General features: G+C 40.9%; 1 protein-coding gene across 1 annotated transcript in view; it reads right to left on the bottom strand.

Moving 5' to 3' along the window:
- Window positions 1-27,721, bottom strand: part of LOC114663036 (tetraspanin-8-like) — a 36,192-nt gene extending 8,471 nt beyond the window's left edge. The window contains exons 1-7 of the mRNA XM_051927466.1: window positions 27,606-27,721; window positions 22,256-22,315; window positions 18,586-18,705; window positions 13,057-13,131; window positions 10,702-10,797; window positions 7,748-7,867; window positions 3,565-3,648 (exon numbers count right to left, since the gene is read on the bottom strand). Of these exons, the coding sequence (XP_051783426.1) occupies window positions 3,565-3,648; window positions 7,748-7,867; window positions 10,702-10,797; window positions 13,057-13,131; window positions 18,586-18,705; window positions 22,256-22,315; window positions 27,606-27,665 (615 nt within the window). The 5' untranslated portion in view covers window positions 27,666-27,721. The remainder of the gene's footprint in view (window positions 1-3,564; window positions 3,649-7,747; window positions 7,868-10,701; window positions 10,798-13,056; window positions 13,132-18,585; window positions 18,706-22,255; window positions 22,316-27,605) is intronic.

The following is a 27,721-nucleotide window of genomic DNA, read 5'->3' as shown; positions in this document are numbered from 1 at the left end:
ATGGACAATTTAGAATCGCCAATACACCTAACCTGCATGTCTTTGGACTGTGGGAGGAAACCGGAGTACCTGGAGGAAACCCAGACAGACACGGAGAGAACATTCAAACTCCACGCAGAGAAGCGAACCCGGGTCTCCTAACTGGCACCTTTCACTGCGCCACCATACCGCCCGCATACAAACTTAAAAGGTTTAAATAAAACAGAAATATATACCTTTATTTTTACTTCCTTAACTTGTGGAGGGTGTATCCTGTAGCAGAGCCCTAACTTTTTTCATGAAAGCCCCTTTCAGTCAATAAGTCTTAAAATCAGGTGTAAAGCTAAACTTGCAGCACCGCTATTCAATTACACTTACCTAACGCCTCTCCAAAGGGGAGATACTGTGGGATCTGGGCATCAGTCAAAGCACCAATCACAGGCCCGATTAGAAAGCGGGAAGCTGTGATTTGTCGTCTCCCTCCCACGTAACAATCACAGCCCGTGTTACAACGCACTATGTATGTATGTGTATATGTATATATGTGTGTTTATGTATGTGTGTATATGTATGTGTATATATATGTTGATATGTGTATATATATATGTATATATATGTGGATGTGTATATGTATATGTATATATGTATATATATGTATATGTAGATATGTGTATATGTAGATATGTATATATATGTATATATGTATATGTATATATATATGTTTACATAACCTCTTTAACACACTACTTCTCCGCTGTGAAGCACGGCTATTTTGCTAGTATTATATAAAAAAATCCTGGGACGAGACAAGACTTTTTCAGAGAGATAATTTCATGTCCCATGAGATGAGACTTTGTGCCAAGAGATTTAACCACGCCCGGGGTCAGAAATAAAAGACAAAGAGTAGATGACAAAGTAGAACGTCGTAAAGAATTCAAAAACATTGGCGCGATACACATTCAGAGAAGGTTAGAGGTAATGAAAGTACTAAAATTCAAAAGTCTCAAAAAAATGATAGTAAAGATTGCATTAGCGCAAACAAACAGAAATTATTACTCAGTGAAATAATGGAAAAGCGAAAAGAGATTGAATATATGGACATAGGTGATATAACAGAAGTATGTAGATATTGTTCGGATTTAAACTTTAAGTCAGAGATTTGTAAATCGTCTAATTCATGTTGCCATCAGGAAAAAGTAGTGTTTCTTCCCAATGAAGAGTCGAATCCAAGGGAATTAAAAGATTTGTTGTTTGGTGAAAGTGAAATCCACCTAAGCGAGCAGCAGAGACGCAAAGTGTCTGGCACGTAGTGCACGCCGGGGGGTTGGCATGCGAAGGCGAAGCCCACTAGTATATCCATCCATCCATCCATTTTCCAACCCGCTGAATCCGAACACAGGGTCACGGGGGTCTGCTGGAGCCAATCCCAGCCAACACAAGGCACAAGGCAGGAAACAATTCTGGGCAGGGTGCCAACCCACCGCAGCCACTAGTATATATATATACTATATATACTGCTGAATATATATATATATATATATATATTATATATATTATATTATATATATAATATATATATATATATTAGTGTCGTAGATGGGCACCTGAGGTATGCAATACCCCCACCATGACAAGAGGGGGAGCTACAGCTAACAGTACTGTCCCTCTTTTCCTTTGCAGTATTGAGAACAGGCCCATTGATGGAATCTAAACCCTGCCCCCTCCCACTTAATCCCTACCTCTGCTAGTTGGGACCATATAAATCTGAGAGCTCCCAGAAATTGGTGTCTCATTCTCAGAAAAGCAGTTCCTTCATGAGCGATGTCCTTGATGTGGACCCACACGACAGAGCTGAACTTTTTGATAACCCAAATAGGCTCTTAACATGCCACCTTTCTTTTGCTACATCTTGTATCCTTTTCTGTTCTGTTTTTTGGACCATTGCAGTAAATGCAGTGGCCAGGTTGGCACCCCAATTTTTTTTTGCGACTCCGTGGCCTACTTTCTCCCTTACAGTATATACACACAGTTTATGGAATCAGGGCACTCCAGCAGTGAGGGTGAACATTGCACATTTAAACTCAGTCACTTTTGGGGTAACACCTCCATCATAGTTTCACTCCATTCCCCCACTCTCATAATTCTCAGAGTTACTTTTTCATTAATCTAAATGTTTTTATGCAAAATATTTTGTGTAATTATGACCCAGGGTAAGTTTTGTTTTGGCTGATGCTGATTATTTTTTCTTTGTGATGGTTATGTCACCATTCCTCGCAAAACTGTTCTGTGTGTTTTTGTCACAGATGTGCAGCCAATGGCCACTGCTGACCATGTGATGCTATTATTATAACCTGCTTGGCTTTTTTTAATTTCTAAGGTGTTTTCTGCACCCATTCAAGGCAGGTTTGGGTATTATTTATGGTTTTAAAAATTGGGGAACCCAAATCTAACATTTAATTTCACTTTCATAGTGTTTTTTTAGGATGTTAAAATTAATTCATGTCTCACAATGACCCCATCACTGTTTTCCCATTCACACCACCATTTTGGACCACCTAATATTTAAGGTTATCATGGTGTTGTTGTGTAGAGGTGGCTGGGAATGTGTGGTGCAAGATGTCACCTATGTGACGTTATAAAGGCCAGCACTGTGCACTTCCGGTTTTCCGAGATGGTGGATATTCCTATCAAGTGTATGTTTCAGTGTTTGTCCTTGTGTATGTGTTGTCCCTTAGCTTAGTTAGAATTTTTGTTAACATTTTGCATTTGTCAAATATACATTCTGACTTGTTCAAATTTTGGTATGGTGCTTCACTGCATCCTGTCCTCTGGCCCCTAAAAATCAATTTTGATCTCTAGCAGAACAGGTACAAGACCTTCTCTTTCCTGTATAAGATGGTTGCACCCAGCTTACAGTGTCCTAGTTCTGACCAAACTTACTCTATAGATCTCCTTCTTTTGTTTTTCTTGTGTAGTAGTGTTATGTAGCTAAAGGCACTACCAAGAAGACCTGGCCTTCTTCTGCTTCTCTGGTTTTCTGACTCCTGCTTGCCATTTCCTTTAGTTATAAGTTCATCTCCTGGCCATTTATTTCCCCCTGATCATGTCAACTTTGTTAATTTCCTAACAAGTACATCCTGACTGTGATGCCTGGTAGTTGCAAAGTGTAGTTTGCCCCCAGTTGGATTTGGTATCCCATCGGTTTGGGGGCAGTAATCATAAGACAAAAGACTACATAAAACAATTCAATCCCCAAGGGCACCAATATCCTTAGATACAAGCATGGGGACAGTGAAGAGCTCTTGCTTTGACTAAATTTGAAAAGTGACTCTTAGCATGAATATTAACGAGGCCTTCGATGAAAGTGGGCACATGCCAGATGTGAGAGTGAAAGTTATTTTCCATCCTTATATCCTCCCAGGTTCAAAACACTTACATTCAGGGTCATAGGAGGGCAATGCCTATTCATCATGCAGGAACAAACCCTAGATAGGACACACCAGTCCATTGCCGGAAACTCTGACATATACAGCCACACTTAAAAGTATGAAAATGAAGAGAGAGCAAAACTTAAGTAATCCATACCATGAGGACGGTGAGGAGAAAGACCATGGCCACAATCAATGCCAAATTCCTCTGCAGAAGTTTCGCCACAAACATCTCACAAGACTAGAAAACACAAAACAAAAAAGGCACCCGCTTAGTGTTGTCTGTGCTCCATTTCACCTTTTAAGAAACAGCAATGACTCCAGTGAACTGTGCTGTCAGCCAAAGTTGACCATGCAGGTTAACTACTGCACATAGTGCCCTCCACCAACATTCTTGGAAAATAAATACAAAAAAGGATGTGAAAAATGTCTTTATCTCTTTGATCTTTCATTCAAAATATAATAGAATTCAAAAGTTTCATTGAAGGACAATAATTGAAAGAAAATATAAATTCTTATCATAAAAGACATTTTTTTTTCAAATATATGTGTGCCACAGTTCTTGGAACCCCATAAAGTCATATGTAAAATCCAACTGAAGTATATTCTTACTCACATTTTCCATTTCTAAACTCATCTGAGTGAGTAGGGACACTTAAGTGGTCAGCCATGACTTCCTGTTTGACTGGAGTATCAATATGAAGTGACATGTGGGCCGAACTCCCTTAGTCATCCTTCACAATAGCAAAAACCCGAGAACACAGTAGTGATGTGTCACAAAAGGTTGCTGAGCCAAACAAATCAGGAAATGGCTCTAAAAAATAGCTAAACAGTTGAAAATATCAATTTCCTCATCTTTTCGGACTGATTTTTCACTCATTTTGCATTAGGCTACAGTTAATGTCACTACTGATAGCATGAGGTGACACCTGGACACTACAGAGGTTGCACAGGTAGACTAACTTCTCCAGGATGGCAGACACATCAATATGTGCCATTGCCAGAAGGTTTGCTGTGTCTCCCAGCACAGTCTCAAGGGCATGGAGGAGATACCAGGAGACAGGCAGTTACTCTAGGAGAGCTGGACAGGGCCCCTCGTAGAAGGTCCTTAACCCATCAGCAGGACTGACCGGTATCTGCTCCTTTGGGCAAGGAGGAGGAACAGGAGGAGCACAGCCCGAGCCTACAAAATGACCACCAGCAGGCCAGCCACTGGTGTGAATGTCTCCAACCAAACAATCGGAAACAGACTTCATGAGGGTGGCCTGAGGGCCCGATGTCTTCTAGTGGGCCCTGTGTTCACTGCCCGGCACCGTGGAACTCGATTGGCATTTGCCATAGAATACCAGAATTGGCAGGTCCACCACTGGTGGGGGCCCTGTGCTTTTCATAGATGAGAGCAGGTTCACCCTGAGCACATGTGACAGACGTGAAAGGGTCTGGAGAAGACATGGAGAATGTTATGGTGCCTGTAACATCGTTCAGCATGACCATTTTGGTCGTGGGTCAGTGATGGTATATCTGAGGAAGCATATCCATGGAAGAACACACATACCTCTACAGGCTAGAGAACGGCACCTTGACTGCCATTAGGTATTGGAATGAAATCCTTGGACCCATTGTTAGACCCTATGCTGGTGCAGTGGGTCCTGGGTTCCTCCTGGTGCTTGACAATGCCCGGCCTCATGTGGTGAGAGTATGCAGGCAGTTCCTGGAGGATGAAGGAATTGATACCATTGACTGGCCCCAACGCTCACTCACCTGACCTCAATCCAATAAAACATCTTTGGATGTCACATTATGTTTCAGTCCATCCAATGCCGCCAGGTTGCACCTCAGACTGTCCAAGGAGCTCAGTGATGCCCTGGTCCAGATCTGGGAGGAGATCCCCCAGGACACCATCCGTTGTCTCATTAGGACCATGCCAATCCCCCCTCCCAATGTTGTCACACATGCATACACACATGGGGGGGGGGGGGCATACAAACTACTGAGTATGATTTGGAGTTGCTACAATAACATTTCAGCAAATGGACTCACCTGTCTGCTGCATCATTTCTTCACTTTCATTTTCAGAGTGTCTTTGAATTCAGCTCCCCGTAGGTTGATAATTTTCCTTTCCATCAAACGATGTGGCATCCTTTTGTTCCTAACATATTACCCAGTCCATATTAGTAGACATTAGTAGACATATCCTGCAGGATTTTTTCCAATTGAGATCTGATGTGTTTTCAAAGTGTTCCTTTAATTTTTTGAGCAGTTTATAAAATATATATATATATATATATTTATATATTTATACACTGCTCAAAATAATTAAAGGAACACTTAAATCACTCATTGGATCTCTAAGAATGAAATATTCAAGTTGAAAATCTTCACCGCAGAATACTGTGTAATTCATTGAGAACAAAATGATGTAACAATGGTCAAAAGAAACCAAAATCACCAACCCAGAGGGCTGATTCAACCTCACAATGAAAATCAAAATCAAAACTTGATACCATAGGTTGATCCAACTTGCATTAATTTCATCACGGCAACTCTTAATGTGACTCAGTAGTGTGTGTGGCCCCCACGTGCCTGTATGCACTCCTGACAACATCTGGGCATGCTCCTCATGAGATGGCAGATGGTGTCCTGGAGGATCTCCTCCCAGACCTGGATCAGGACATCATTGGGTGTACCGATACATAACGTTTCAAAGATTCTCAATTGGATTTAGGTCTGGAGGACATGTGGGCCAGTCAACAGCATCAATGCCTTTGTCTTCCAGAAACTGCCTACACAATCTGGCCACATGAGGCCAGGCATTGTCCTCCACCAGAAGGAACCCAGGGTCAAATGGACCAGTGTAATGTCTGACAGTGGCTCTGAGGATTTCATCCCGGTAGCTAACAGCAGTCAGAGTTCTGTAGCCTACCACATTTAGGTCTGTGTGACCCTCCAAAGATATGCCTACCCAGATCATTACTGACCTCAAACCAGTCATGCTGGATGATGTTGCAGGCCGCATAACATTCACCACGATGTCTCCAGACTCTTTCACGTCTGTCATAGTGTTAACTTGCTCTCATCTGTGAAGATCATAGGGTGCCAGCTGCCTGTTGTGGTATTCTCTGGCAAATGCCAATCAAGCTACACAGTGATGGGCCGTAAGAACTGGTGCCACTAGAGGACATGCCACCCTCATGGAGTCTGTTAGTGACAGTTTGTTCAGAAACATGCATACCAGTAGCCAACTGGAGGCCATTCTGTAGAGCCCTGGCAGTGGTCCTCCTGTTTCTTCTTGCACAAATGAGCAGATACCAGTCCTGCTGCTGCGTTGATGCTCTTTGATGGGCCTGTACAGCCATCCTTGTTTAACAGACCATCTTCTGATATCTCCTCTATGCTCTTGAGACTATGCTGGGAGACACAGCAAACCTTCTGTCAATAATACATATGGATGTGCCATCCTGGAAGAGCTGAGCAACTTGTGCAACCTGGTACTGCCTCATGCTACCAGTAGTGACAAGGACACTAGCAAAGCACAAAACTAGAGAAGAATCACTCAGGAGGGTTAAGGAGAGAACAATGGTCTGTGGCCACTATTCCCTTTAAGGGGTTATCTTGCTGTTGCCTCTCCAGGTCACCCGTTGTCACTTACATTTGCACCAAAGCAGATGAAGTTGATTCACAATCGTTTAGACTTCCTAACTGAACAGATTGAGATTCCTGGAGCTTCATTGACTTGATATTAGACTGGGATGATTAATACTCTAAACCAGAGGTCCTTAACTTCAGTTCTGGAAGGCCACAGCAGCTGCAGGGTTTTGTTATACCTTGATGGTTACCATTATTTTATTTCAATATAATAAGGTTTAGAACTGGCTACTGACTCTTTAGAATTTGGGATAAGTACAGTATAGTTCATCCATTCGTCCCTTACTGCTATACTGTATAACAAGACTTTAAATATGGCTTTGTTTGATTTCCAAAGCACTGATGTGACTTTACACAAGAGTCACCTATAACAGATCTACTAGTCACTTATAGGCATATAGTAAGACCTTAAACTCACTACACTACATAGCAGTAAATGACTAATAGCTGCACCATCTTAAGCTTTTAAAGCCCTTCTCTTGTAATGTTTATCATACTATTAGTTTCTTGCACTCTGTTTTAATTCTTCTCCTTAATAATTTAAATGACTTTGTAAAACGGCAAAGTGTGGGCTCGCCATCTTCTAAAACTAAATGTATTGATCAGCTGACATGGTTTACTCATACAGTTGTTGCCAATAGAGGCCAATAGATTAGATGTTCCCAAACATTAAATGAGCAGGCTTTTCTACTTACCTCCTTGAAGACACTCTTGTTGCGATACACTGTGCAGGTGTCAGGAGGCTTGCAGTTACATGTGTCCGGTGCCCCCTCGCTCCAGTCTTGGGGGCCATTAATCAGTCCACAACACTTGGCCTTTTGAAGGAAACAGAACAACCAAACAGGACATTGTTTGAGAGATCGACTTTCTAGGTTGTGACCCTTATTAGCAAAAGGAGCAAAAGATAATATCAGACTGCTGGCAGAAAGTGAACAAAAGTGAAAATGGAGGAAAGAGAAAACAAATTTCATCCTGGAATATAAATAGTGAGCAACTGACAATCCACTTATAGGTGGTGTCTAAGTTTCACAGATGGCCTGTCTTTGTAGTTTAGCATCATAAAGAGCTTAAAAACAGATCTTGTGAAGTCAAATTATTAAGCAAACATCATCAATTAATGGACTCCAAATTCTGGAAGCATTCAACAGTTGGGTGTGCAGTGGAACAGCTGAGGTGCAGTTGAAAATACCAACACAGCTTTCAGTCAATGCTACTGGCGGAAAGTGCTCTGCACCCTTATCCAGTCAAAAAGGATTCTCAGTTCATTTCTATCAGTATTTTCAATTTTCTCTTCCATTAGTGTAAAATGGATTTGAATGGGAATAATCCACCTTGTCCATATATGCCCTATTGTCCAACTTTAAGAGCTTGAGTTTAAGCCAATCAAATCAAATAACCATTGTCATGGTGCTGTTGCCTATTGCTTTTTCTCTTCCTCCCACTGCAGAATGGATGATCGACGGTCCTTAAACCTCTGACATCACGTTCGGGTCCCGCCCTCCTGAGCCCACCTTTCCAGGTTGCTACATTGATAACTGGCTGCATCACCATATTGAATCAGTCTTGACCCTCTGCAGTTTGCATATCAGGAGAAGGTGGGAGCGGAAGATGCCATCATCTATATGCTACACCGATCCCTCTCTCACTTGGACAGAGGCAGTGGTGCTGTAAGAATTATGTTTCTAGACTTCTCTAGCGCCTTCAACACAATCCAACCTCTGCTCCTTAGGGACAAGCTGACAGAGATGGGATTAGATTCATACCTAGTGGCATGGATCGTGGACTATCTTAAAGACAGACCTCAGTATGTGCGTCTTGGGAACTGCACGTCTGACATTGTGGTCAGCAACACAGGAGCGCCACAAGGGACTGTACTTTCTCCGGTCCTGTTCAGCCTATATACATCAGACTTCCAATACAACTCGGAGTCCTGCCATGTGCAAAAGTTCGCTGATGACACTGCTATCGTGGGCTGTATCAGGAATGGGCTGGAGGAGGAGTATAGGGACCTAATCAATGACTTTGTTAAATGGTCCGACTCAAACCACCTACACCTGAACACCAGCAAAACCAAGGAGCTGGTGGTGGATTTTAGGAGGCCCAGACCCCTCATAGACCCAGTGATCATCAGAGGTGACTGTGTGCAGATGGTGCAGACCTATAAATATCTGGGAGTGCAGCTGGATGATAAATTAGACTGGACTGCCAATACTGATGCGCTGTGCAAGAAAGGACAAAGCCGGTTATACTTCCTTAGAAGGCTGGCTTCCTTCAACATCTGCAATAAGATGCTGCAGATGTTCTATCAAACAGTTGTGGCGAGCGCCCTCTTCTATGCAGTGGTGTGCTGGGGAGGCAGCATTAAGAGGAAAGACGCCTCATGCCTGGACAAACTGGTGAGGAAGGCAGGCTCTATTGTTGGCATGGAGCTGGACAGTTTAACATCTGTGGCAGAGCGAAGGGCGCTCAGCAGGCTCCTATCAATTATGGAGAATCCACTGCATCCACTAAATAATGTCATCTCCAGACAGAAGAGCAGCTTCAGCGACAGACTGCTGTCACTGTCCTGCTCCACAGACAGATTGAGGAGATCGTTCCTCCCCCAAACTATGCGACTCTTTATTCCACCAGGGGGGGTAAACGTTAATATTTAACATTATACATAGTTATTGTCTGTTTTTTTTTTTTTTTTTTTTTTTTTTCACCTGTATTATTATCATTCTTTAATTTAATATTATTTATTGTATCAGTATGCTGCTGCTGAAGAATGTGAATTTCCCATTGGGATTAATAAAGTATCTATCTATCTATCTATCTATCTATCTATCTATCTATCTATCTATCTATCTATCTATCTATCTATCTATCTATCTATCTATCTATCTATCTATCTATCTATCTATCTATCTATCTATCTATCTATCTATCTATCTATCTATCTGAAGAAGCCCCTTGTCTGAGTAAGACATTATTTATTAGTCTTACTATATATTTAGTCTAACTATACATTTAGCCATCACAATATATGGGGTTCACCTTGGTGGCCCAAAGTTTTATACATGTCTCTTTGTTTTCATTACACCATTAAATATCTAATATTTGAGATCTAAGGATTTTGCATTGACATTTTTAGAGTTCAGAACAGAGGATGAGCACCGCATTTCTGAAAGTGGGTTGACACTCACCCAATTACATTAACAGCCCTTAATCCTCCTCCAGTGCTGCTCAATGTATTCCACACTTCCGATGCTAAAACAGATGCTTAAACATCAGTGAACAGAAAAAGCTGTGAGTGCGCCTGTGATCTGTCCACAAGGGGGCCCTCTTAATATTGTTCAGTAGAGAATCTTGTGGGTAGGCCTTGATCTGTTTGACAGCTTTGTTACCAGTAGCAGTCGGATGTACACAAGGAGTCAAGGAAGCCTGTCATGTTGTATTTAATTTTAAACTTGGGATTTCAAAAGTTACTTAATTTATCCTGTCAGTGCTGGATACGATAGATAGATAGATAGATAGATAGATAGATAGATAGATAGATAGATAGATAGATAGATAGATAGATAGATAGATAGATAGATAGATAGATAGATAGATAGATAGATAGATAGATAGATAGATAGATAGAAGCTGTTCAAGAGAGACAGCTTACCTGTTCTTGCAAGTTATTGATGTTGTCCTGGAAGTCCCGCAGTTGCTGGTTTAAAGGAATGTATGCTCGTAATGATTCTGCTACTGTCTGTCTGATCTGGAGAAAGAAAGGAACATGGATGTGTACATTCATGAAGCCCATGTGCTGCAGGATCTATCTCCCTTTAACTGTAAACTGGGCATGTGGGTTTAGAAAATGGATGGACTAATGAAAAATATCTAATGTAATTATTGCTGTCCATAGAAAAAAGAAACAAATCTGGGAACAATTATGTAAGTCATATTGTATCGTCAATTCTGTATTACATATTGACGCTTTAGTATATTTTGGAAATGATGAAAGGGATCAGTCCATCCATATCCAGCACTGATGGGTTATTTGAGAACCAGGGCAGTCCTCTCCCAACAGCTCCCTCTTGTGATATCCAGGGACTCCAACAGGGTTGCACTCCCTGAGGTTGTCCAAGCTAGGATGCCTCCAGCTGACAACTGCTATCTAAGGTATGGGAGATGGAACTGCTCTTGGCCTCCAGCTTCTGCTCATCCAGCCTGTGGCACCTTCCATCTTGGCAAGAGATCATGCTATTGACCAGCAGGGTTACCCGTCTGTCCTCCATGGCACTCACAATACCCATAATCCAAAAATCTAAACTAATGACCAAAGCAAAATTGAAAAAAGAGAAATCCAAAAGAAAAATGTCAAAAGACCAACAAAACTTGCCAATATGGAGAGGGAAGCACAGGATGGAAACAAAACAACAGCAGTTGTGAAATGTCTCTAAGTACTGAATACAACCTCTCAAGCCTGACTGATTGTGGTCCCTACAGCTGCTTCATCTGGGGGCCCCATCCCCCTCGCCTCAACATTCAATAGATTAGATAAATAACTAACAGAACTGACATTTAAATAGTACAAAAAATGAAAAAGTGATAAAGAAACAACAAAATACTAAATCAAAAACAATGTAATGAAACAAGAAAGAAAATCAAAACATATTTAGCAACACAAATCACACAATCTAATATATAAAGCTGAAAATAGGTTTGTGCAATATGCAGAATACACTGTTGAAAATACCCCTGACAAATTTAGCAGATTCCCTATCTGAACAGGCAAAGACCATAAGCTATGCTTCATTCTGAAATGTTATTCTCCCAGAGAAACTTAATTTAGTGACTGCACCTGACTTTATTCTGCCATAGCAGTGCCAGGTACCATTGCTAATAAATAATAATAATAATAATAATAATAATAATAATAATAATAATAATAATAATAATAATAATAATAATAATGGGCGGCACAGTGGCGCAGTGGGTAGCGCTGCTGCCTCGCAGTTGGGAGACCTGGGGACCCGGGTTCGCTTCTCGGGCCCTACCTGCGTGGAGTTTGCATGTTCTCCCCATGTCTGCGTGGGTTTCCTCCGGGCACTCCGGTTTCCTCCCACAGTCCAAAGACATGCTGGTTAGGTGGATTGGAGATTCTAAATTCGCCGTAGTGTATGCTTGGTGTGTGGGTGTGTTTGTGTGTGTCCTGCGGTGGGTTGACACCCTGCCCAGGATTGGTTCCTGCCTTGTGCCCTGTGTTGGCTGGGATTGGCTCCAGCAGACCCCCGTGACCCTGTGTTCGGATTCAGCGGGTTGGAAAATGGATGGATGGATGGATGGATAATAATAATAATGATTTTAAAATACAGAATAAGCAAAAAGAAGGAAAAGAAATTAAAACCAGGGAGGAAGCACTAGAGAAACCGTAACAGAGGGTGAGCCAAACACACACAACATGCAAGAACCAGACCCTGCTCAATTTAGGTTTTCTCTTCATTTTTTGATACTTAATATTTTCATATAGTCACCATTTCCTTTTATTTACAATTACATTTTTATGCCTAATATATAGATATGTGACGCAGTCACTGTCTTGAATTTCTTTTTTATTAGCACCTTGTCAGACACTTGTGTAGATCTTCCAGCTTGCTACAGCTCTTTCTTAGAAAAACAGCAGATAACTGAAGATAGTGGCTGTGCTGGAAATGCTGAAAGGATATACTTGTTTGAAAAATACAAATCAAAAATTTCCTTCTGAATTACAGACATTATTCCCAAAAAGTTTCAAGTAAAATAAAGATTTTGAAATGATTATTGGTTTGGGAAGACCTGGGACTTCAGTTTGTTTTTGATTGATGGGATCCAAGACACACAATGGAAGAGAGCAAGGGGTTCAATTGAAAAAGCACAATAAAAAACAATTGTGAGCACTTCCCCTTTCATCTGGACACTTGCCTGATTTGTACTGTACTGTAGTATCGCTCTTTGCAGAGAAGAACGTTGTTAAAGAATAAACTTAAATGCATACCTTGGATTTGAAAATGATGACACTAAATCCAGCTGCAGACAAAAGCAAGAAGAGGATGAGTAGGCCTACAAAAAACTGGGAAGAGAAAGAAAAATTGGTTCAGAACAAATAAAATGTACTTACATTGAAATCTATACTAACAGCTTACTTGGAATGTTTGAATTCATTAGAGGACTATTTCATTATAAGTTTGATTATGTTGCTACTCAAAGGTAATGTTTTACTAAGGTGACATTGATTTGGCCTTTTGTGGCTCCTGTATCATGTTATAACGTAATGACAAATTCATACAAAACACTGCAAGCTGACAAAATCACGGGCATTCTGCAGCGGGAACGATCTGAAGTCAGCAGTTGGCAAGTAGCTGGTATATTCACAATCATGGCTGCTTATTAAGTCGCATCTTTCTGATGAATTCATATTTATTAACTTTACATATTCAGAGTATTGGTATAGAGTTACAGCATATCAGATCTGAATCTGAATCACTCTTCGTGTCCATAAAATGTATTTGCCCTGTTCATTAGTGCATATTTTTCACCATGAGTATCAAAATGTTCACAAAAAATTAATAAAAATAACAAATAACAAAAATCCATCCATCCATCCATCCATCCTCTTCTGCTTATCCAAGGTCAGGTCGCGGGGGCAGCAGCTTGAGCAGAGATGCCCAGACTTCCCTCTCCCCGGCCACTTCTTCTAGCTCTTCCGGGGGAATCCTGAGGCGTTCCTAGGCCAGCCGGGAGACATAGTCCCTCCAGTGTCTCCTGGGTCTTCCCCGGGGCCTCCACCCGGTTGGATGTGCCCGGAACACCTCACCAGGGAGGCGTCCAGGAGGCATCCTAATCAGATGCCCGAGCCACCTCATCTGACTCCACTCGATGCGGAGGAGCAGTGGCTCTACTCTGAGCCCCTCCCGGATGACTGAGCTTCTCACCCTATCTTTAAGGGAAAGCCCAGACACCCTGCGGAGGAAACTCATTTCAGCCGCTTGTATTCGTGATCTCGTTCTTTCGGTCACTACCCATAGCTCATGACCATAGGTGAGGGTAGGAGCGTAGATCGACTGGTAAATTGAGAGCTTTGCCTTGCGGCTCAGCTCCTTTTTCACCACGACAGACCGATGCAGAGCCTGCATTACTGTGGATGCCGCACCGATCCGCCTGTCAATCTTATGCTCCATTCTTCCCTCACTCATGAACAAGACACCAAGATACTTGAACTCCTCCACTTGAGGCAGGATCTCGCTACCAACCCTGAGAGGGCACTCCACCCTTTTCCGGCTGAGGACCATGGTCTCAGATTTGGAGATAACAAAATGATATAATTTATTCCATAGCTTCAGATCCTTTTTCTTGACAGTGTTCAGAAGCCTTTAAGAAGGCTAACAGAATGTCAGATTATTTAGCGCCCTGATGTGTGGAGTACAAGTCCCAGGAGATTCTGCTCAAGCTTTTTAACACACTGGTGAGGCCTTATCTGGAGTACTGGGTGCAGTTTTGGTCTCCAGGCTACAAAAAGGACATAGCAGCGCTAGAAAAGGTCCAGAGAAGAGCGACTGGGCTGATTCCAGGACTGCAGGAGATGAATTATGAGGAAAGATTAAAAAAGCTGAGTCTATACAGTTTAAGCAAAAGAGGAAAAAGAGGAGACCTGACTGAAGTGTTTAAAATTAAGAAGGGAATTAGTCCAGTGAATCGAGACTGTTATTTTAAAATGAGTTTATCGGGAACACGGAGGACACAGCTGGAAACTTGTTAAGGGTAAATTTCATACAAACATTAGGAAGCTTTTCTTCAGACAGAGAACCACTTGGAATAAGCTACCAAGTAGTGTAGCAGGCAGTAGAACTTTAGGGACTTTCAAAACTCGACAATTTTTTTAGAAGAATTAAGTGGATAGGACTGGTGAGCTTTGCTGGGCTGAATGGCCTGTTCTTGTTTCGATTGTTGTAATGTTCTACTGTTCCTGGACCTGGTAATTGTCTTTGTGGAGTTTACACATTCCCCCCTTTCTTTGCCTGGTTTTTCCTTTGGCTGTTCCAGTTCTCCTCCTATATTACAGATTCTAACTTGGTCACCTTCTCTGAGTGTGAGTGTGGCATCGGATACTTTGTACAGTGCCTACCATCTAGTCACATTTGAGAATCTCTGAACCTGGACTGATTGATTCCAATCCTGCTACGATGTCTAAATGGGATATAGCAATTAGAATTTGATTAGACAATTCTCAAGCATTGCCTTTGTTTCCTTTTACTTTATGGCTGAAGAGTTGCCGGAGTGTTTCAAGTTATCATCCTACTGCATGACTACACTGCATTTCAGCTTCAGCTCATGGACAGACCTGGCAAATTGCTTGGTGTGAAAGCATAAGATATCTGTTGTTGTCCAATGAACTCCGTCACAAGCTAAAAGCCAGACCTGCTACTGAAAAAATGGAAGGCTGCTATTTAGCTCATACGTAGATCTGTCTGCCTGTAATCCTTAGTTTATGTCTCTGCATTGCCATCTCAAGAAGGATCGCCATTATGGGGTGAAAGAGCAGAGTTCATACTACCTTCAGTGATGGAAAGTTGTTGAGGTCCTGTTGCAGCATTGCTTCCCTAAAGCTAGACATACGCACCACTGCTGTGACTTCCTAGGAGGAGTTTCTTTTCTGACAGAGTTAGCTATCCATTAAATACATGTAACAGGGACCATTTTGGCCCTAAAGTTCCATTTTTGATCCAACTGCCCTTTGCTCCTAAAGATTTAAGGTTTATCCAGGTACATTTGATCAAACCTGAGGTATGCTCTTGTGTTCTTGCTAGTAAACACTAGTCTCTTCCTTTCTTTTCTGCTATAGAATGTCATTTTAATGATACAGTCATGAACGATGATCTAAGCCGAGGCAGCAGAAGCCTAATGATCTACATCTGCTTTTCCAGATTTTTTTGTAACTTTATGGGAGTTTTTCTATTGAATTCTGACAATACAACCGCATGCATGGTGATTTAAGTACTGCTCCCGCGTTTTCTGATTGTACAATGAAGCACAGATTGTAGCTCACTGGCTTCGAAATGACTTTGAAGCTCTTCCCAGATTAATAGGACTCAACAGCTTATTCCTGGAGGCTTTCCTGAATTTACTTATCATCACAGGATCTGTCTCCGAAACCCACAGCAATTTCACTCTGAAGAAAAGTGTCAAATTGAGACAGATTTCTATTTCCCAGAGCTTTCAAATCAGGAATGACTGGTTGGTAAAATGACTCAGGTACTGCAGTTAGACTCTACTGTTGTACACTTTATCAGGCACCTTCGGCCACAGCTCAAGCATAGTGTTGTTAACTTTGTGGTGTTCTTCTGCTTCCCTTTGCTGTTCAGGTTTTGCATTCTTTAGCCCTTATCATTTTGTTTTATGTAGCGTTTTGACTTTCAGTTCAGTCTTAGCCTTAACTTTTGGAGTTGTAGAATTTTGGTATTTTGTGTTTTGAAACGTTCTTTCTGGGATTGCAATATTCAATTTCAAATTTAGTACACTCTTTTTTCACTTTGTTTTGGCTTTGTTGACTGTGCTAGCTGCTTTACACATACCTTAGCCTGTTTAATGACTGTTCTGGAGTTTCACCCTGTATGACTTCATCTCATGGTCAATTCCCATCAGCCTACGGAATTTATTTAAGTATTTTTCAATTTGTTTTGCATTTTAGGTTTAGGTTAATGATCTTTGCCTCTTTTGTCTTTATTTCATTGTTTAATATTCTTATTATTTGTCATATGGTCTGTTTTAGGCAGTGTCTCACTTCATGAGTAGTAAAATCATTATAATATATATATATCTATTGAATAGGGAGGGACGGTGGCGCAGTGGTAGTGCTGCTGCCTCGCCGTTAGGAGACCCAGGTTTGCTTCCCAGGTCCTCCTTGCGTGGAGTTTTCATGTTCTCCTCGTGTCTGCGTAGGTTTCCTCTGGGCGCTCCGGTTTCCTCCCACAGTCCAAAGACATGCAGGTTAGGTAGATTGGCGATTCTAAATTGGCCCTAGTGTGTGCTTGTGTGTGTCCTGCGGTGGGTTGACACCCTGCCCGAGATTGGTTCCTGCCTTGTGCCCTGTGTTGGCAGGGATTGGCTCCAGCAGACCCCCGTGACCCTGTGTTCGGATTCAGCGGGTTGGAAAATGGATGGATGGATATACTGTATATATACATTAGTTTTTAGTAGGTATATGTTGTCATGCTATTATCAGGGTCCTAACAAGGTAAGCAAAATGACCCCAGACCAGGAGGGATTGCCATCATTAATACTTTCTCCTTTCTCATACACAGCCCAGCCAACAAAAAAGGATCCAAGCCACTGGAAGTCCATGTTCAGCAGTACCGCCGCTTCCTATACGCAGAGTACGCAGTCTGCGTAGGGCACCAACTCCCAGGGGGGCACCATCCCAGCTGCTCAAAAAAATCGTTTTTATATATTATAATAAATTAATATTAATAATATACATATACAAATAAACAAAAATATAAACGTATATATTGCAGAGTAGGCTAAGCACACCTTATTTGAATAAAGTTCTATTTTGGCCCCTATAGTAGGTGTTTTTTTTATAATTTTATTTTTACTTCCGTAATATTTGGGGGAGGGGGCACAAAAGTAAATTTCTGCTTAGGGCACCCATTTGGCCAGCAGTGGCCCTGATGTTCAGTCTGGACCTGATGACCTTCCTGAGCACTAGGACTCTTTGTCTTTATTTCCTAAAGCTGATGCTGTTTTTTTGCAGCCTTGTGTGCCATTTATTTTGCTTTTTGTTCATCAATCTTCATTAAACAGGGTTGTCACCTGACTTTTCAATGCTTAATGGTATTGAACCTGTTTCTTCATCTTTACAATGTATACACATATACGTCTTTAAATGTATATGAGTATGCACATCTATATTGTATTTCTGACATATTAGTACACAGTATGTATACATACAGTGTTTCAATACCTTTTATATGCATGAGTATGTATACGTATAGGTATAGGTATTTATACATATGTTGTTGTTATCTACAGGGCAGCCTGACCTATCAGAAAAAGACCAAATGATTGCAATATATGCAAAAATGAAATGTTAATCAAAAACATCTGGAAAAAAAGGTTACACTGATTCAACAAACAAGAAAATAAACAGAAAAGCATAATGCCTTTTCTAGCCCTCACTATTCAATCAAGTTACCCACAATCTAACTGCATGCAGTGGCTTCCTCACATACTGACCTCGAAGCACTTAGGATGTTTCCACTATACTCTTTCTTTACATTTCTGGCTGAACTTCTTGCCTAGAAATCGAGACTTTGTCCCCAAATTACAATCTGGCACTAGACTGTTGTATATCCTTTTTTACGGCTCCTAATGGAGTCACTTATGGGATCTGTGCCTACCCTAAATATTGTAAACCTGTCTCAGTATGGTGCTCTCTGGTGTCCCTTGTGCTATTTCTAGCCTACTCTGATTCTGTCACACAAGACAGCTCCTTGACACAATCCGACATCACAACATTATCACTTACCAGAAGCAGCATACATCGACTTTCTGTAATGGCACCAAAGCAACCAAGAAAGCCAAGCAAAGTGATCACAAATCCACTAGCGATCAGAAGGTCAAGAGTAGGAATGTCTGAGGAAAGGACCTATAACAGAAAAAGAAGCAGCACAAGTTACTGGGGGGACATTTTATTTAACTTTGTACCCCACTATGCAGGTGAACAGGTATCAGGTGAAAAGGTAAGCAGCAAACTGCAAACTTTATTCTCTGTATACATATAACTGAACTCCTACCCATCCCACAAATAATATCATTATGTCTGTAGATGACACTACTGTAATAGAGCTTATTTCACAAGGAGGTGAGTCGGCCCACAGAGACGAGGTCCCGAGACTGACAGAATGGTGTTCAGTGAATAACTTAACACTGAATATCACAAAAAATCAAGGAACTCTTTGTGGATTTCAGAAAGCACAGCACAGGACTGGTTCCTTTCTACATCAACAGAGACCATGTGGAAAGGGTGCACACCTTCAAATTCCTGGGAACCTACATCTTAGAGAACATTTTCTGGTCCGAAAACACCACAGCAACAGTCAAAAACAGTGCAACAGAGACTGCACTTTCTGAGAGTGCTCAGGAAAAACAACTTGGGCTTTTTATTGTTCAACCATTGACAGCATCCTGGCAAACTGTGTCACAGTGTGTTACACCAGATGCACAGCAAAAGACAAGAAGGCTCTCCAGAGAGTCATAAACACAGCATAGACAATTACAGGCTGCTGTCTGCCCTCCCTGGAAGACATTGCTTACTTCCGCTCTCTCAACAGAGTCTCAAATATCATTAAGGATTCTTCACATCCTGGTCACCATCTGTTTGAACTGTTACCCACTAGTCGGCGTTATAGATCTTTGAAAGCATGGACAGACGAATTTATCCATAAATACATTGAACAAAAATAATCAAATTAAAGCAGGTTTTTGGTCATTGCTGGGAAATAGACTCATACATACTGCTGCTGCTCTTGTGCCGCTACTCACCAGTGAAATGGTATTATTTATTCTATTACTGATAGATTAATTTAATCTAATTTCTTTTTAACTGTATATTTTACATATAATATACTGTTTATCTATAAAATGGGCTAAATGTGCAGTATCCTTTAGCATAATCATTGTTTTTAACATTTCGTTATTTTTATGTTGTTCTTCTTGTGTATATTATCATGTGTTACAGTATTTTTGCTTGTTATACCCAGTTGGAGTTGCGCTCTTAATTTTGTTGTCATTTTTTTTTTACAATGACAATAAAGGCGTTCTATTTCTAAATTTAAAGTTTAAGTTTGCAAAAACTGAAAAAAGGCAATTACAGAATATTACAAATGGGCCTTTGTTAGGGAACAGCTAAAAGGTTAATGTTCTGCAGCAGTTAAAGCAAATTAAGCCTTGTAAGTTGAAGCAAACAATTTGCACAGATGTCCTAACTTGTGTTGATTACTTAAAACTTAAAATTAAAACCTCTGTCTGCAGAGTTGGAAGAGACTGTTATTTCACTCTCTGAAGTACTACTTGGACAATATTACACTGACATAGAACAAATAAACAATGGCAAATAAAAAAATAAGTCAAGGAATCATTAAGTGTACAAAATGTTATTCACATTTTTGATTCATCACAGTAGCCACCTTTTGCTGATATAACAGCCAAACTGTGGTACCCATTTTGAGTCAGAATGCCAGTCACTCTGTGTAAGTCACCAACTCTGCCTCCAGCAAAAGGACCCCAGACCATCCCACGTCCTCCTCCATGTTTGACAGTTGGTGTCACACACTGAGCACCCATCCTTTCACCAAGTCAACGGCAACTGAAGATTTCAAATTTTGATTCACTGGTCCGTAAGACTTTCTTCCAGTCTGCAGTAGTCCACAGCTGGTATTTCAAGGCCCTATTTTGTCCTTTAAGGAATGGCATTCTTCCTGCCACTCGCCCTGTCAAACCTGCAGCACAAAGTCTCCTCTTCACAGTACAAACTGAGATCTGCTTTTTTCGACTGCAGTGTTAAGCTGTGCTTGAAGCTCTTGTTGTCTGTGAGGCGTCTGTGATCACACCAGCAGGTGACCCTCAGAAACTTGTCTTCTGATTGGGCTTTGACTTTGGGTCTGCCAGATCTCTTCCTATCAGAGCTTCTTCCAGATTCCAATTGCCTTTGGACTGTGTTGGACACCATGACATTCACTGATACTTTGATTTTTTTGTGCAGTTTTTCTAAATGGCAGGCCTACACTTCTAAAGGTAATAATGCTCTGACTCATTTAATTTGTTAATTGCCATTTTCTTCCCATTGTGCAGTGCAATATATTCCAAGTAGTACTTCAGAGGGTGTAGTAATAGAGTCTGGTCCAACTCTATATAAATGTAATGAATTATTATTATTATTAACTCTGCTTTAAGACAGATTTATGTATTAAGATTACTGCATCTAGGAATTGGTGTTGGTTGTTTTTGGTTTGCCTTTCAACTCTATGTTTTGATCCTCTTGTTTTTGTTCTTGTTTTTGAATGTTTGCCAAAAAAAATCTTTAAATATAACCATTTTGCTATTGTAGGTCAGAAGTTCCACATTTTCCCTCTTCTTCATAGTTAATTTTGCATTTTGAAGCCCTTAACCTTGTTTTGCTCTGTGCAGGCCAAGAAGCCTGCTCCTCAAGTCTGGGCTAAGGCCTACTTTATTGTCTGGCCTCACTGATGCCTAGTTGTGAGGAATCATTTTATTTTGAGTTTTGTGAGCCTTGCAGGAATCATAGCAGATTATTTTATATGCTTTAATATAGTATTATACATGGTGAAACAAATGTAGGTATACAGTATTTTTTCATACTTACCTATGGACTTTATTTTTGGGGGCGTAGTAAAGGAGAGGGTTTTTGAGAGGAAGGCCCCACACAATGAACAGATTGAAGGACTTCATCTTGCAAACATTTATGGATTTTGATGCTAAAGATTTGTGTGTTGCTCTGTGTCACAGTGTCAGGGACAGGTTCCAGGAATAATGCAATGTTGTTGGAGGAAATTTTGAGCACCTAATGGACTAAACATGACCAATTCAGTACTGTATACCTACTCAATACCTGTAAAATAAAAAGAAATGATGGAGAAATACTGTATACCTACCTTTGTGTTTATTTTTATTCTGTTTCAAAAGCAAATCAAAGATATCAAAAATAGGATCAGTTCTCCAACATACAGTTCTTCAATAATACCTCATATCTAACATTAGCCATATTGGGCCAGCAGAGCAGCAAATGGCCGGCCCTTAAAAGTAGTTTCTTTTCTCCTTGTCTTGTGACTGTTCATGATATATGATAAAAATTATATTAAATTTAATTCAGTATTAAAAGTTTTTCATTCAGGTGAGATGTTTTGGATCAATCATTGGCCCTCTCTGTTGGAGTAAAATCACAAAAGATGTTGGGTGTCTGCTACCAACAACATGGTGTCAAAACACAAACTTAAAGACTTTAACACTGGCATGAAAGGAGTTTGTCCAAGTAGATGGCGAGTGAACACATTTCATTATCACAAATGAATTTAGCACTATGAGAACAACAAAGCCAACCATCGGAAAGAGAATGACCTAAGCTTCACAAAGAAGGAGTTACAGAAATAAAGTGAGGCAGGTAGTAGCTGCCAACTTACGTGGCTATTTATGTTCATTCTCAGGCAAAGTGAAAATCCAAGTACAAAACATCCAACGAGCTACATAAAGGAAAACAAATAAATACATTGTTATGTATTGTCTGTTCTTTCTGCACAAGAAATATCACAGACTGATTTTAAAGTGACAGAATCACAGTACTGTGTAAAATGATGTGCCCTCTTCCTAATCTCCATTGTTTTTGCACATATCACACAATGAATCACCTCAGAAATGTAAAGAAAATGCAATATTCGAGAAAGAGAGCCTGATTGAAGACACAATAATGGAACTGAGTTTAAAGGTTAAGAGTCTTCTTCTTCTTCTTCTTTTGGCTGCTCCCGTACCAGGGGTGTCGAACTCCAGGCCTGGAGGGCCGCAGTGGCTACAGGTTTTCATTCTAACCCTTTTCCTAATAAGCGACCAGTTTTCACTGCTAATTAACTCCTTTTCCCTTCATTTCAATTGCCCTGTTTTTAAGGATTCAGTCCTCTGAATTGATTTGTTTCTTCATTAAATGGCAGCCAAACAGAAATGAGACATGAAACGAGCCAACAGATGACCAGCTAAACTGGGATATCAAACTCCAACCAATTTCACTCCAAACAGTTTCTTAATGAGAAGCTGATTCTTGCTCTTAATTAAGCCCGTTATTTAATTCAATGGCTTGTTGCTGCTCTCATTCTACCACAGCAGACATTTCCAAATTTGTCGATTTTTTTTCTGTTTTTTCTAAGAACACCGTCAAAATGTTTTGGTGACCTGAGAGATCAACCTTACTGAGACCTTCACCTTTCTTTATTTTCAGATATTGTGTGATGGGCACAGGTAAGCTGGTCATATGGTGGCTTGTTTGGCTACTAATTAAGGAAAAAGAAACAAATAAGGGGCCTGAGTCAAGTTAATTAAAACTAAAGCAAAAGAAGTTAATTAGCAGTGAAAATGGCTCACTAATGAAGATGGTTAGAATGAAAACATGCAGCCACTACGGCCCTCGAGGACCGGAGTTCGACACCTGTGCGTTAGAGGATGCCACAGCGAATCATCTTGTTCCATCTCTTCCTGTCTTCTGCATTTTGTTCTGTCACACCCTTCACCTGCATGTCCTCTCTCACCACATCCATAAACCTTCTCTTAGACTTTCCTCTTTTTCTCTTGCCTGGCAGCTCAATCGTTAACATCCTTTTCCCAATATACTCAGCATCTCTCCTCTGCACATGTCCAAACCAACACAATCTCGCCTCTCTGACTTTGTCTCCCAGCCATCCAACCTGAGCCAACCCTTTAAGCATCTTTAACTCTGCCACCCTCAGCTCTGAGGTAAAAGCATAAGAGTGCTATGTGTTTATTGTAACTGGAACAAAGACAGCTTCATCAGGGTTAAGCAATAAGTCAATGGCATAGATTGAAAATTATAGGTGCAACTCCATAGATACCAGGCTATAGTGCTCATGGTCAATCAAAAGCAGGCAGTGTGGTGTAGTAGTTAAAGCTTTTGACCTCAAACCCTGAGGTTGTGGGTTCAAATACCACCACTGACGCGGTATGACCCTGAACAAGCATCTTGACATGGCTGTGCTCCAATTGGAAAACCAAAAGAAATGGATCCAATTGTATCATAGATGTTGTAAGTTGACTTGGATAAAGGCATCAAATAAGTAAATAAATGTAAAAGCATAGTGATGCTATCAACAGATAGTGTCAATGAGAGCTACTACTACTAATGATAATCTCTAACCACTTAATTCATAATTCAATTAATGGTCACATGGAGGCAGCACGTATCCTAGTAACATCAAGCGTAAGGGTGAAATGTTCCCTGAGTGGAGTGCTTGTCCATCAGAAGATTCATAAACATAACATATTTAAAATGGCCAATTAACTTAACTTACATATATCTGGAATCTCAAAGAAAAAACTAAGTGCCCTAAGAATGTAATAAAACTCACTAAGGGTGATTCCTGGGCCTGGAACTTGAGCCAGCTGTGAAGTAGGAGCACTAACCACTGCACCAGCATACCAACCAAAAACTGTGTGCTGCTCTCACAGTGGGGTGTATTTGTGTTTTAAAAAGCACCTTGACATTATGATAGCTGTTAAAGGCTCTGTATAACCTAAACCCGACTAAAGAAGGGTGTCTATCTCAGTCTAGCCCAGTGTCACATAGCTGTTGTTGCTTATTGTACAAAGTACAATGATAAAGTTCTCAGCTCTAAAAAGGTTTGTTAGAAAAACTGAGCAGACAAATAAGGGCAAGGAAGTGAAACACAGACCTGAGGAAAAAAAGGGAGTTAGAAAAGCCAAACTGAAGAGTAGGCAGATTACACAGAAAGTTTATAAGGTGCCCCTTTTGGCAAATGGGGTGATCAACACCAGCCATTGTTACTTTTGCCTGATAAGTGACAGCTGTACAGCCACTGTCCCAGAAAGTAAAACACAAAGCTTATACTTCAGTCCTCAGTAACAACAACAACAACAACATTTATTTAATAAAGCCTCATTCTGAGAACCTGTTCAGTGAACAACATCAGATTTGCCCATCACACCCAGTAAATACCTTGATGAGTAGCCTGTGAGAAGCCTGTATACAGAAATGATAAAATGGTTAGCACTATCAACCTGTACTGGTGTGCTCCTTCTCCCTTCTTCTGGCACAAGGAATGTCCCTTTAGCTTATTAGATTAGACTACTTTCCTGCTATCCATAGGAAGGCCTCTTCTATGGATCTTAATCCTGCTTCCAGACTTTGGAATTGGTTGTTCTACCAACTCAAAAATCAGCTTTGGGAGATGCAAAAACATCTATGGCAAATTTGTCTGTATCTTTTTTTTGTAACCCCGAAGGGAGAAATTGCCATTTTGCATGACCTTTGGAGGTTAGACTCTTCTGATTCATTAGGCTACAGATCTCCAATGACTTCAGCTAGCCCCAGAAATACTGAAACCATTCTGTAAAAGGCACAAGTGCAATTTCATTTTTTGGTAGAGTCTCCAGAAGTGTTTACCGAACTAAGGGATAAGGATAGACTTTGGTTATAGTACTGTAAGAATTAGTGATGCGGTACAGTAGCATTAACCTCACAGGACAGAAAACCCATTTAGAAAGTTGTGAATTATGTGCAAAATGTATTGTGAGTGCCATAATAGGAGAGGACAGATGGGCGTCCCCGCTGGACGATGGCATGACTTCAGGATAAAATGGAAGGTGCCTGGGGATGGACAAGCAGAAGACATAGGTGAAGAGAAGTTCCACCCCCCACAGGGGTTCATGGGAAACTCTGGGTGATGCAAGAGTGTGCTGTTGGGGAAGAACTACCCTTGTTCTCATACAACCTGGAAGTACTCCCCAAAAGTCATGTCGGGTCACCAGAAGCTGTTCTGTGTCCAGCATAAAAGGAGTCGATTCTGACTCCTCGAGGTAAGGCATCAGGTGACACTCAACTGGTGGTGGAAGGAGAGGAAAAACATTCATTATTTGTATGGTTTTGAATGTGTTTCACTGTATTTAGTGTTTGTTGGAAAAGACCTTCTTCCAACTCTAATTGCGATACTGCTGACACTCCATAAATGCTGCTCACAACTGAGCCAGCTGGGTGAAATGAACCATTCTTGTCTGCTGGAATGCCACCAAACCACAATGTCATTGATTTATTATTTCACAATGACACAGATGTCAGACAACCTGAAAAAATAGAACTAGATATAAGCACTTTGATTAATTGGATGCCTTGTTTTGAGAAAAGACCTGTGCACGTGAAGAATCATCTTCATCATCACCAACGTTGGTTCGACTCTGGGCCGAGTATGAACGTCTCACCTTAATCGATGATACAGTTTTTATTTACTTATTTGGCTGATGCCTTTATCTAAGGTGACTTACAACATTTATGATACAATTGGTTACATTTCTTTTGGTTTTTCCAATTGGAGCACAGGCAAGTCAAGTGACTTGCTTAGCATCACACAGGAACAGTTGTGGGATTACCTCAGGGTATGAAGTCCAAAGCCTTAACAACTACACTACATCGCCTGCCTGCGCTGGAATCCTATATGGTATAGATACAGCCCAAAATATGCAAACACAAGGGATCCAAGTAGTTGTCCCCAATAATTTAGTGCTGGAACTCCTGGAACATTTGCATGGTGGTCCTCTATCTGGTCACTTTTCTCCCTGCCAAGTGCTTAATGAGGCTCACAGAGTATGCTACTGGCCAACCAAGCACAGACGTAGACACTTGGTGTTAGCAATGCTATGCCTGTCAAAGACAAAAATCCCCAGTGCCCAAACACTGGACACCCATGGGAGGTGTTCCTGTTGTCCATCCATTTCGATGTATCATGGCCAATCCTTTGGAGCTGCCTGTAATGGTCATGTACTTGTAGTGCAGGACATTTTACAAAATGTGTTAATCTTTAGGTTCTCCTGATCAAAAGTCTACTATAGTAGAAAATTACCTATTCGACCATTACATTTGTGAACATGGGGTACCAGAAATATTACCTACAGACCTTGGGGGCAGTTTGAGTCTGAACTGCTAAGACTACTTTGTCATCATTTGGGTATTAAAAATACTGGTACCTTTTCATATAATCCAAGGTTAGAAGGCAAGGTTGAAAGATTCAACAGAACTCTGACAGATCAGTTGTCTCGCTATCTTGCTCTGGTGAAGGACATGATTATTTGGCTCAAGTTGCTTTTGCATACAGCACTTCTAGTACTGGATATACTCCACACTACCTCACACATGGATGTAAGGCTAGGATACCTTCAGATGTCTGCTTTGGTCACCTTTGCTCAGAGGTCCTGACTGATGTATCCCCATCTATGTTTGTTTCTGGAATACTGAGTCGGTTGGAGACTACTTTTAAGCTGACTTTACAAAATAGTTTTACTGCAAGTGTAAAACAAAAGTCTTCTTATGACATTAAACATCTCATGAACCATACAATATAGGTGAACTAGTATGGGTGAGCACTCAATCCCTTATTTACACCCATGACTGTGAGGGACAAGGAGAAGAGGAAGACAAGAGGAAACAAGGAAACCAAGAGGAAAAGAAGAAGGCCAAAAAGGAGGTTATGGATGCAGTGAGGGAGGACATGATGGCAGTCGGTGTGGAAGAACATGATGTAAAAGGCAAAGGCAGGGATAGATGGAGACAGATGATCTGCTGTGGCGACCTCTAATATGGGAGAAGCTCAAAGAATAAGATGACGACTATGGTGAATATTATTGGGTCTATGGTTTGGGGCTCGGTGGTGCCCCCACTGATTAAAATATATATTTTTAAAAAATAATTTATATGTGCAATTTATATGTGCAACTATTACCATTACTTACAATATGACTTACCCAGAACATAAAATTCACATAGAACATTGAATACTTCATACACTCATTGACACCAGCCATTGTCCTGTTCTCTGAAAATGGGGTGGGATGATGGTTCTGGTAATACAGCTGTCTGT

Source organism: Erpetoichthys calabaricus, chromosome 1 (genome assembly GCF_900747795.2).
Source record: "Erpetoichthys calabaricus chromosome 1, fErpCal1.3, whole genome shotgun sequence".
Taxonomy (NCBI): domain Eukaryota; kingdom Metazoa; phylum Chordata; class Cladistia; order Polypteriformes; family Polypteridae; genus Erpetoichthys; species Erpetoichthys calabaricus.
The sequence above is the reverse complement of the archived record's forward strand: the minus strand, read 5'-3'. Positions and strand labels throughout refer to the sequence as shown.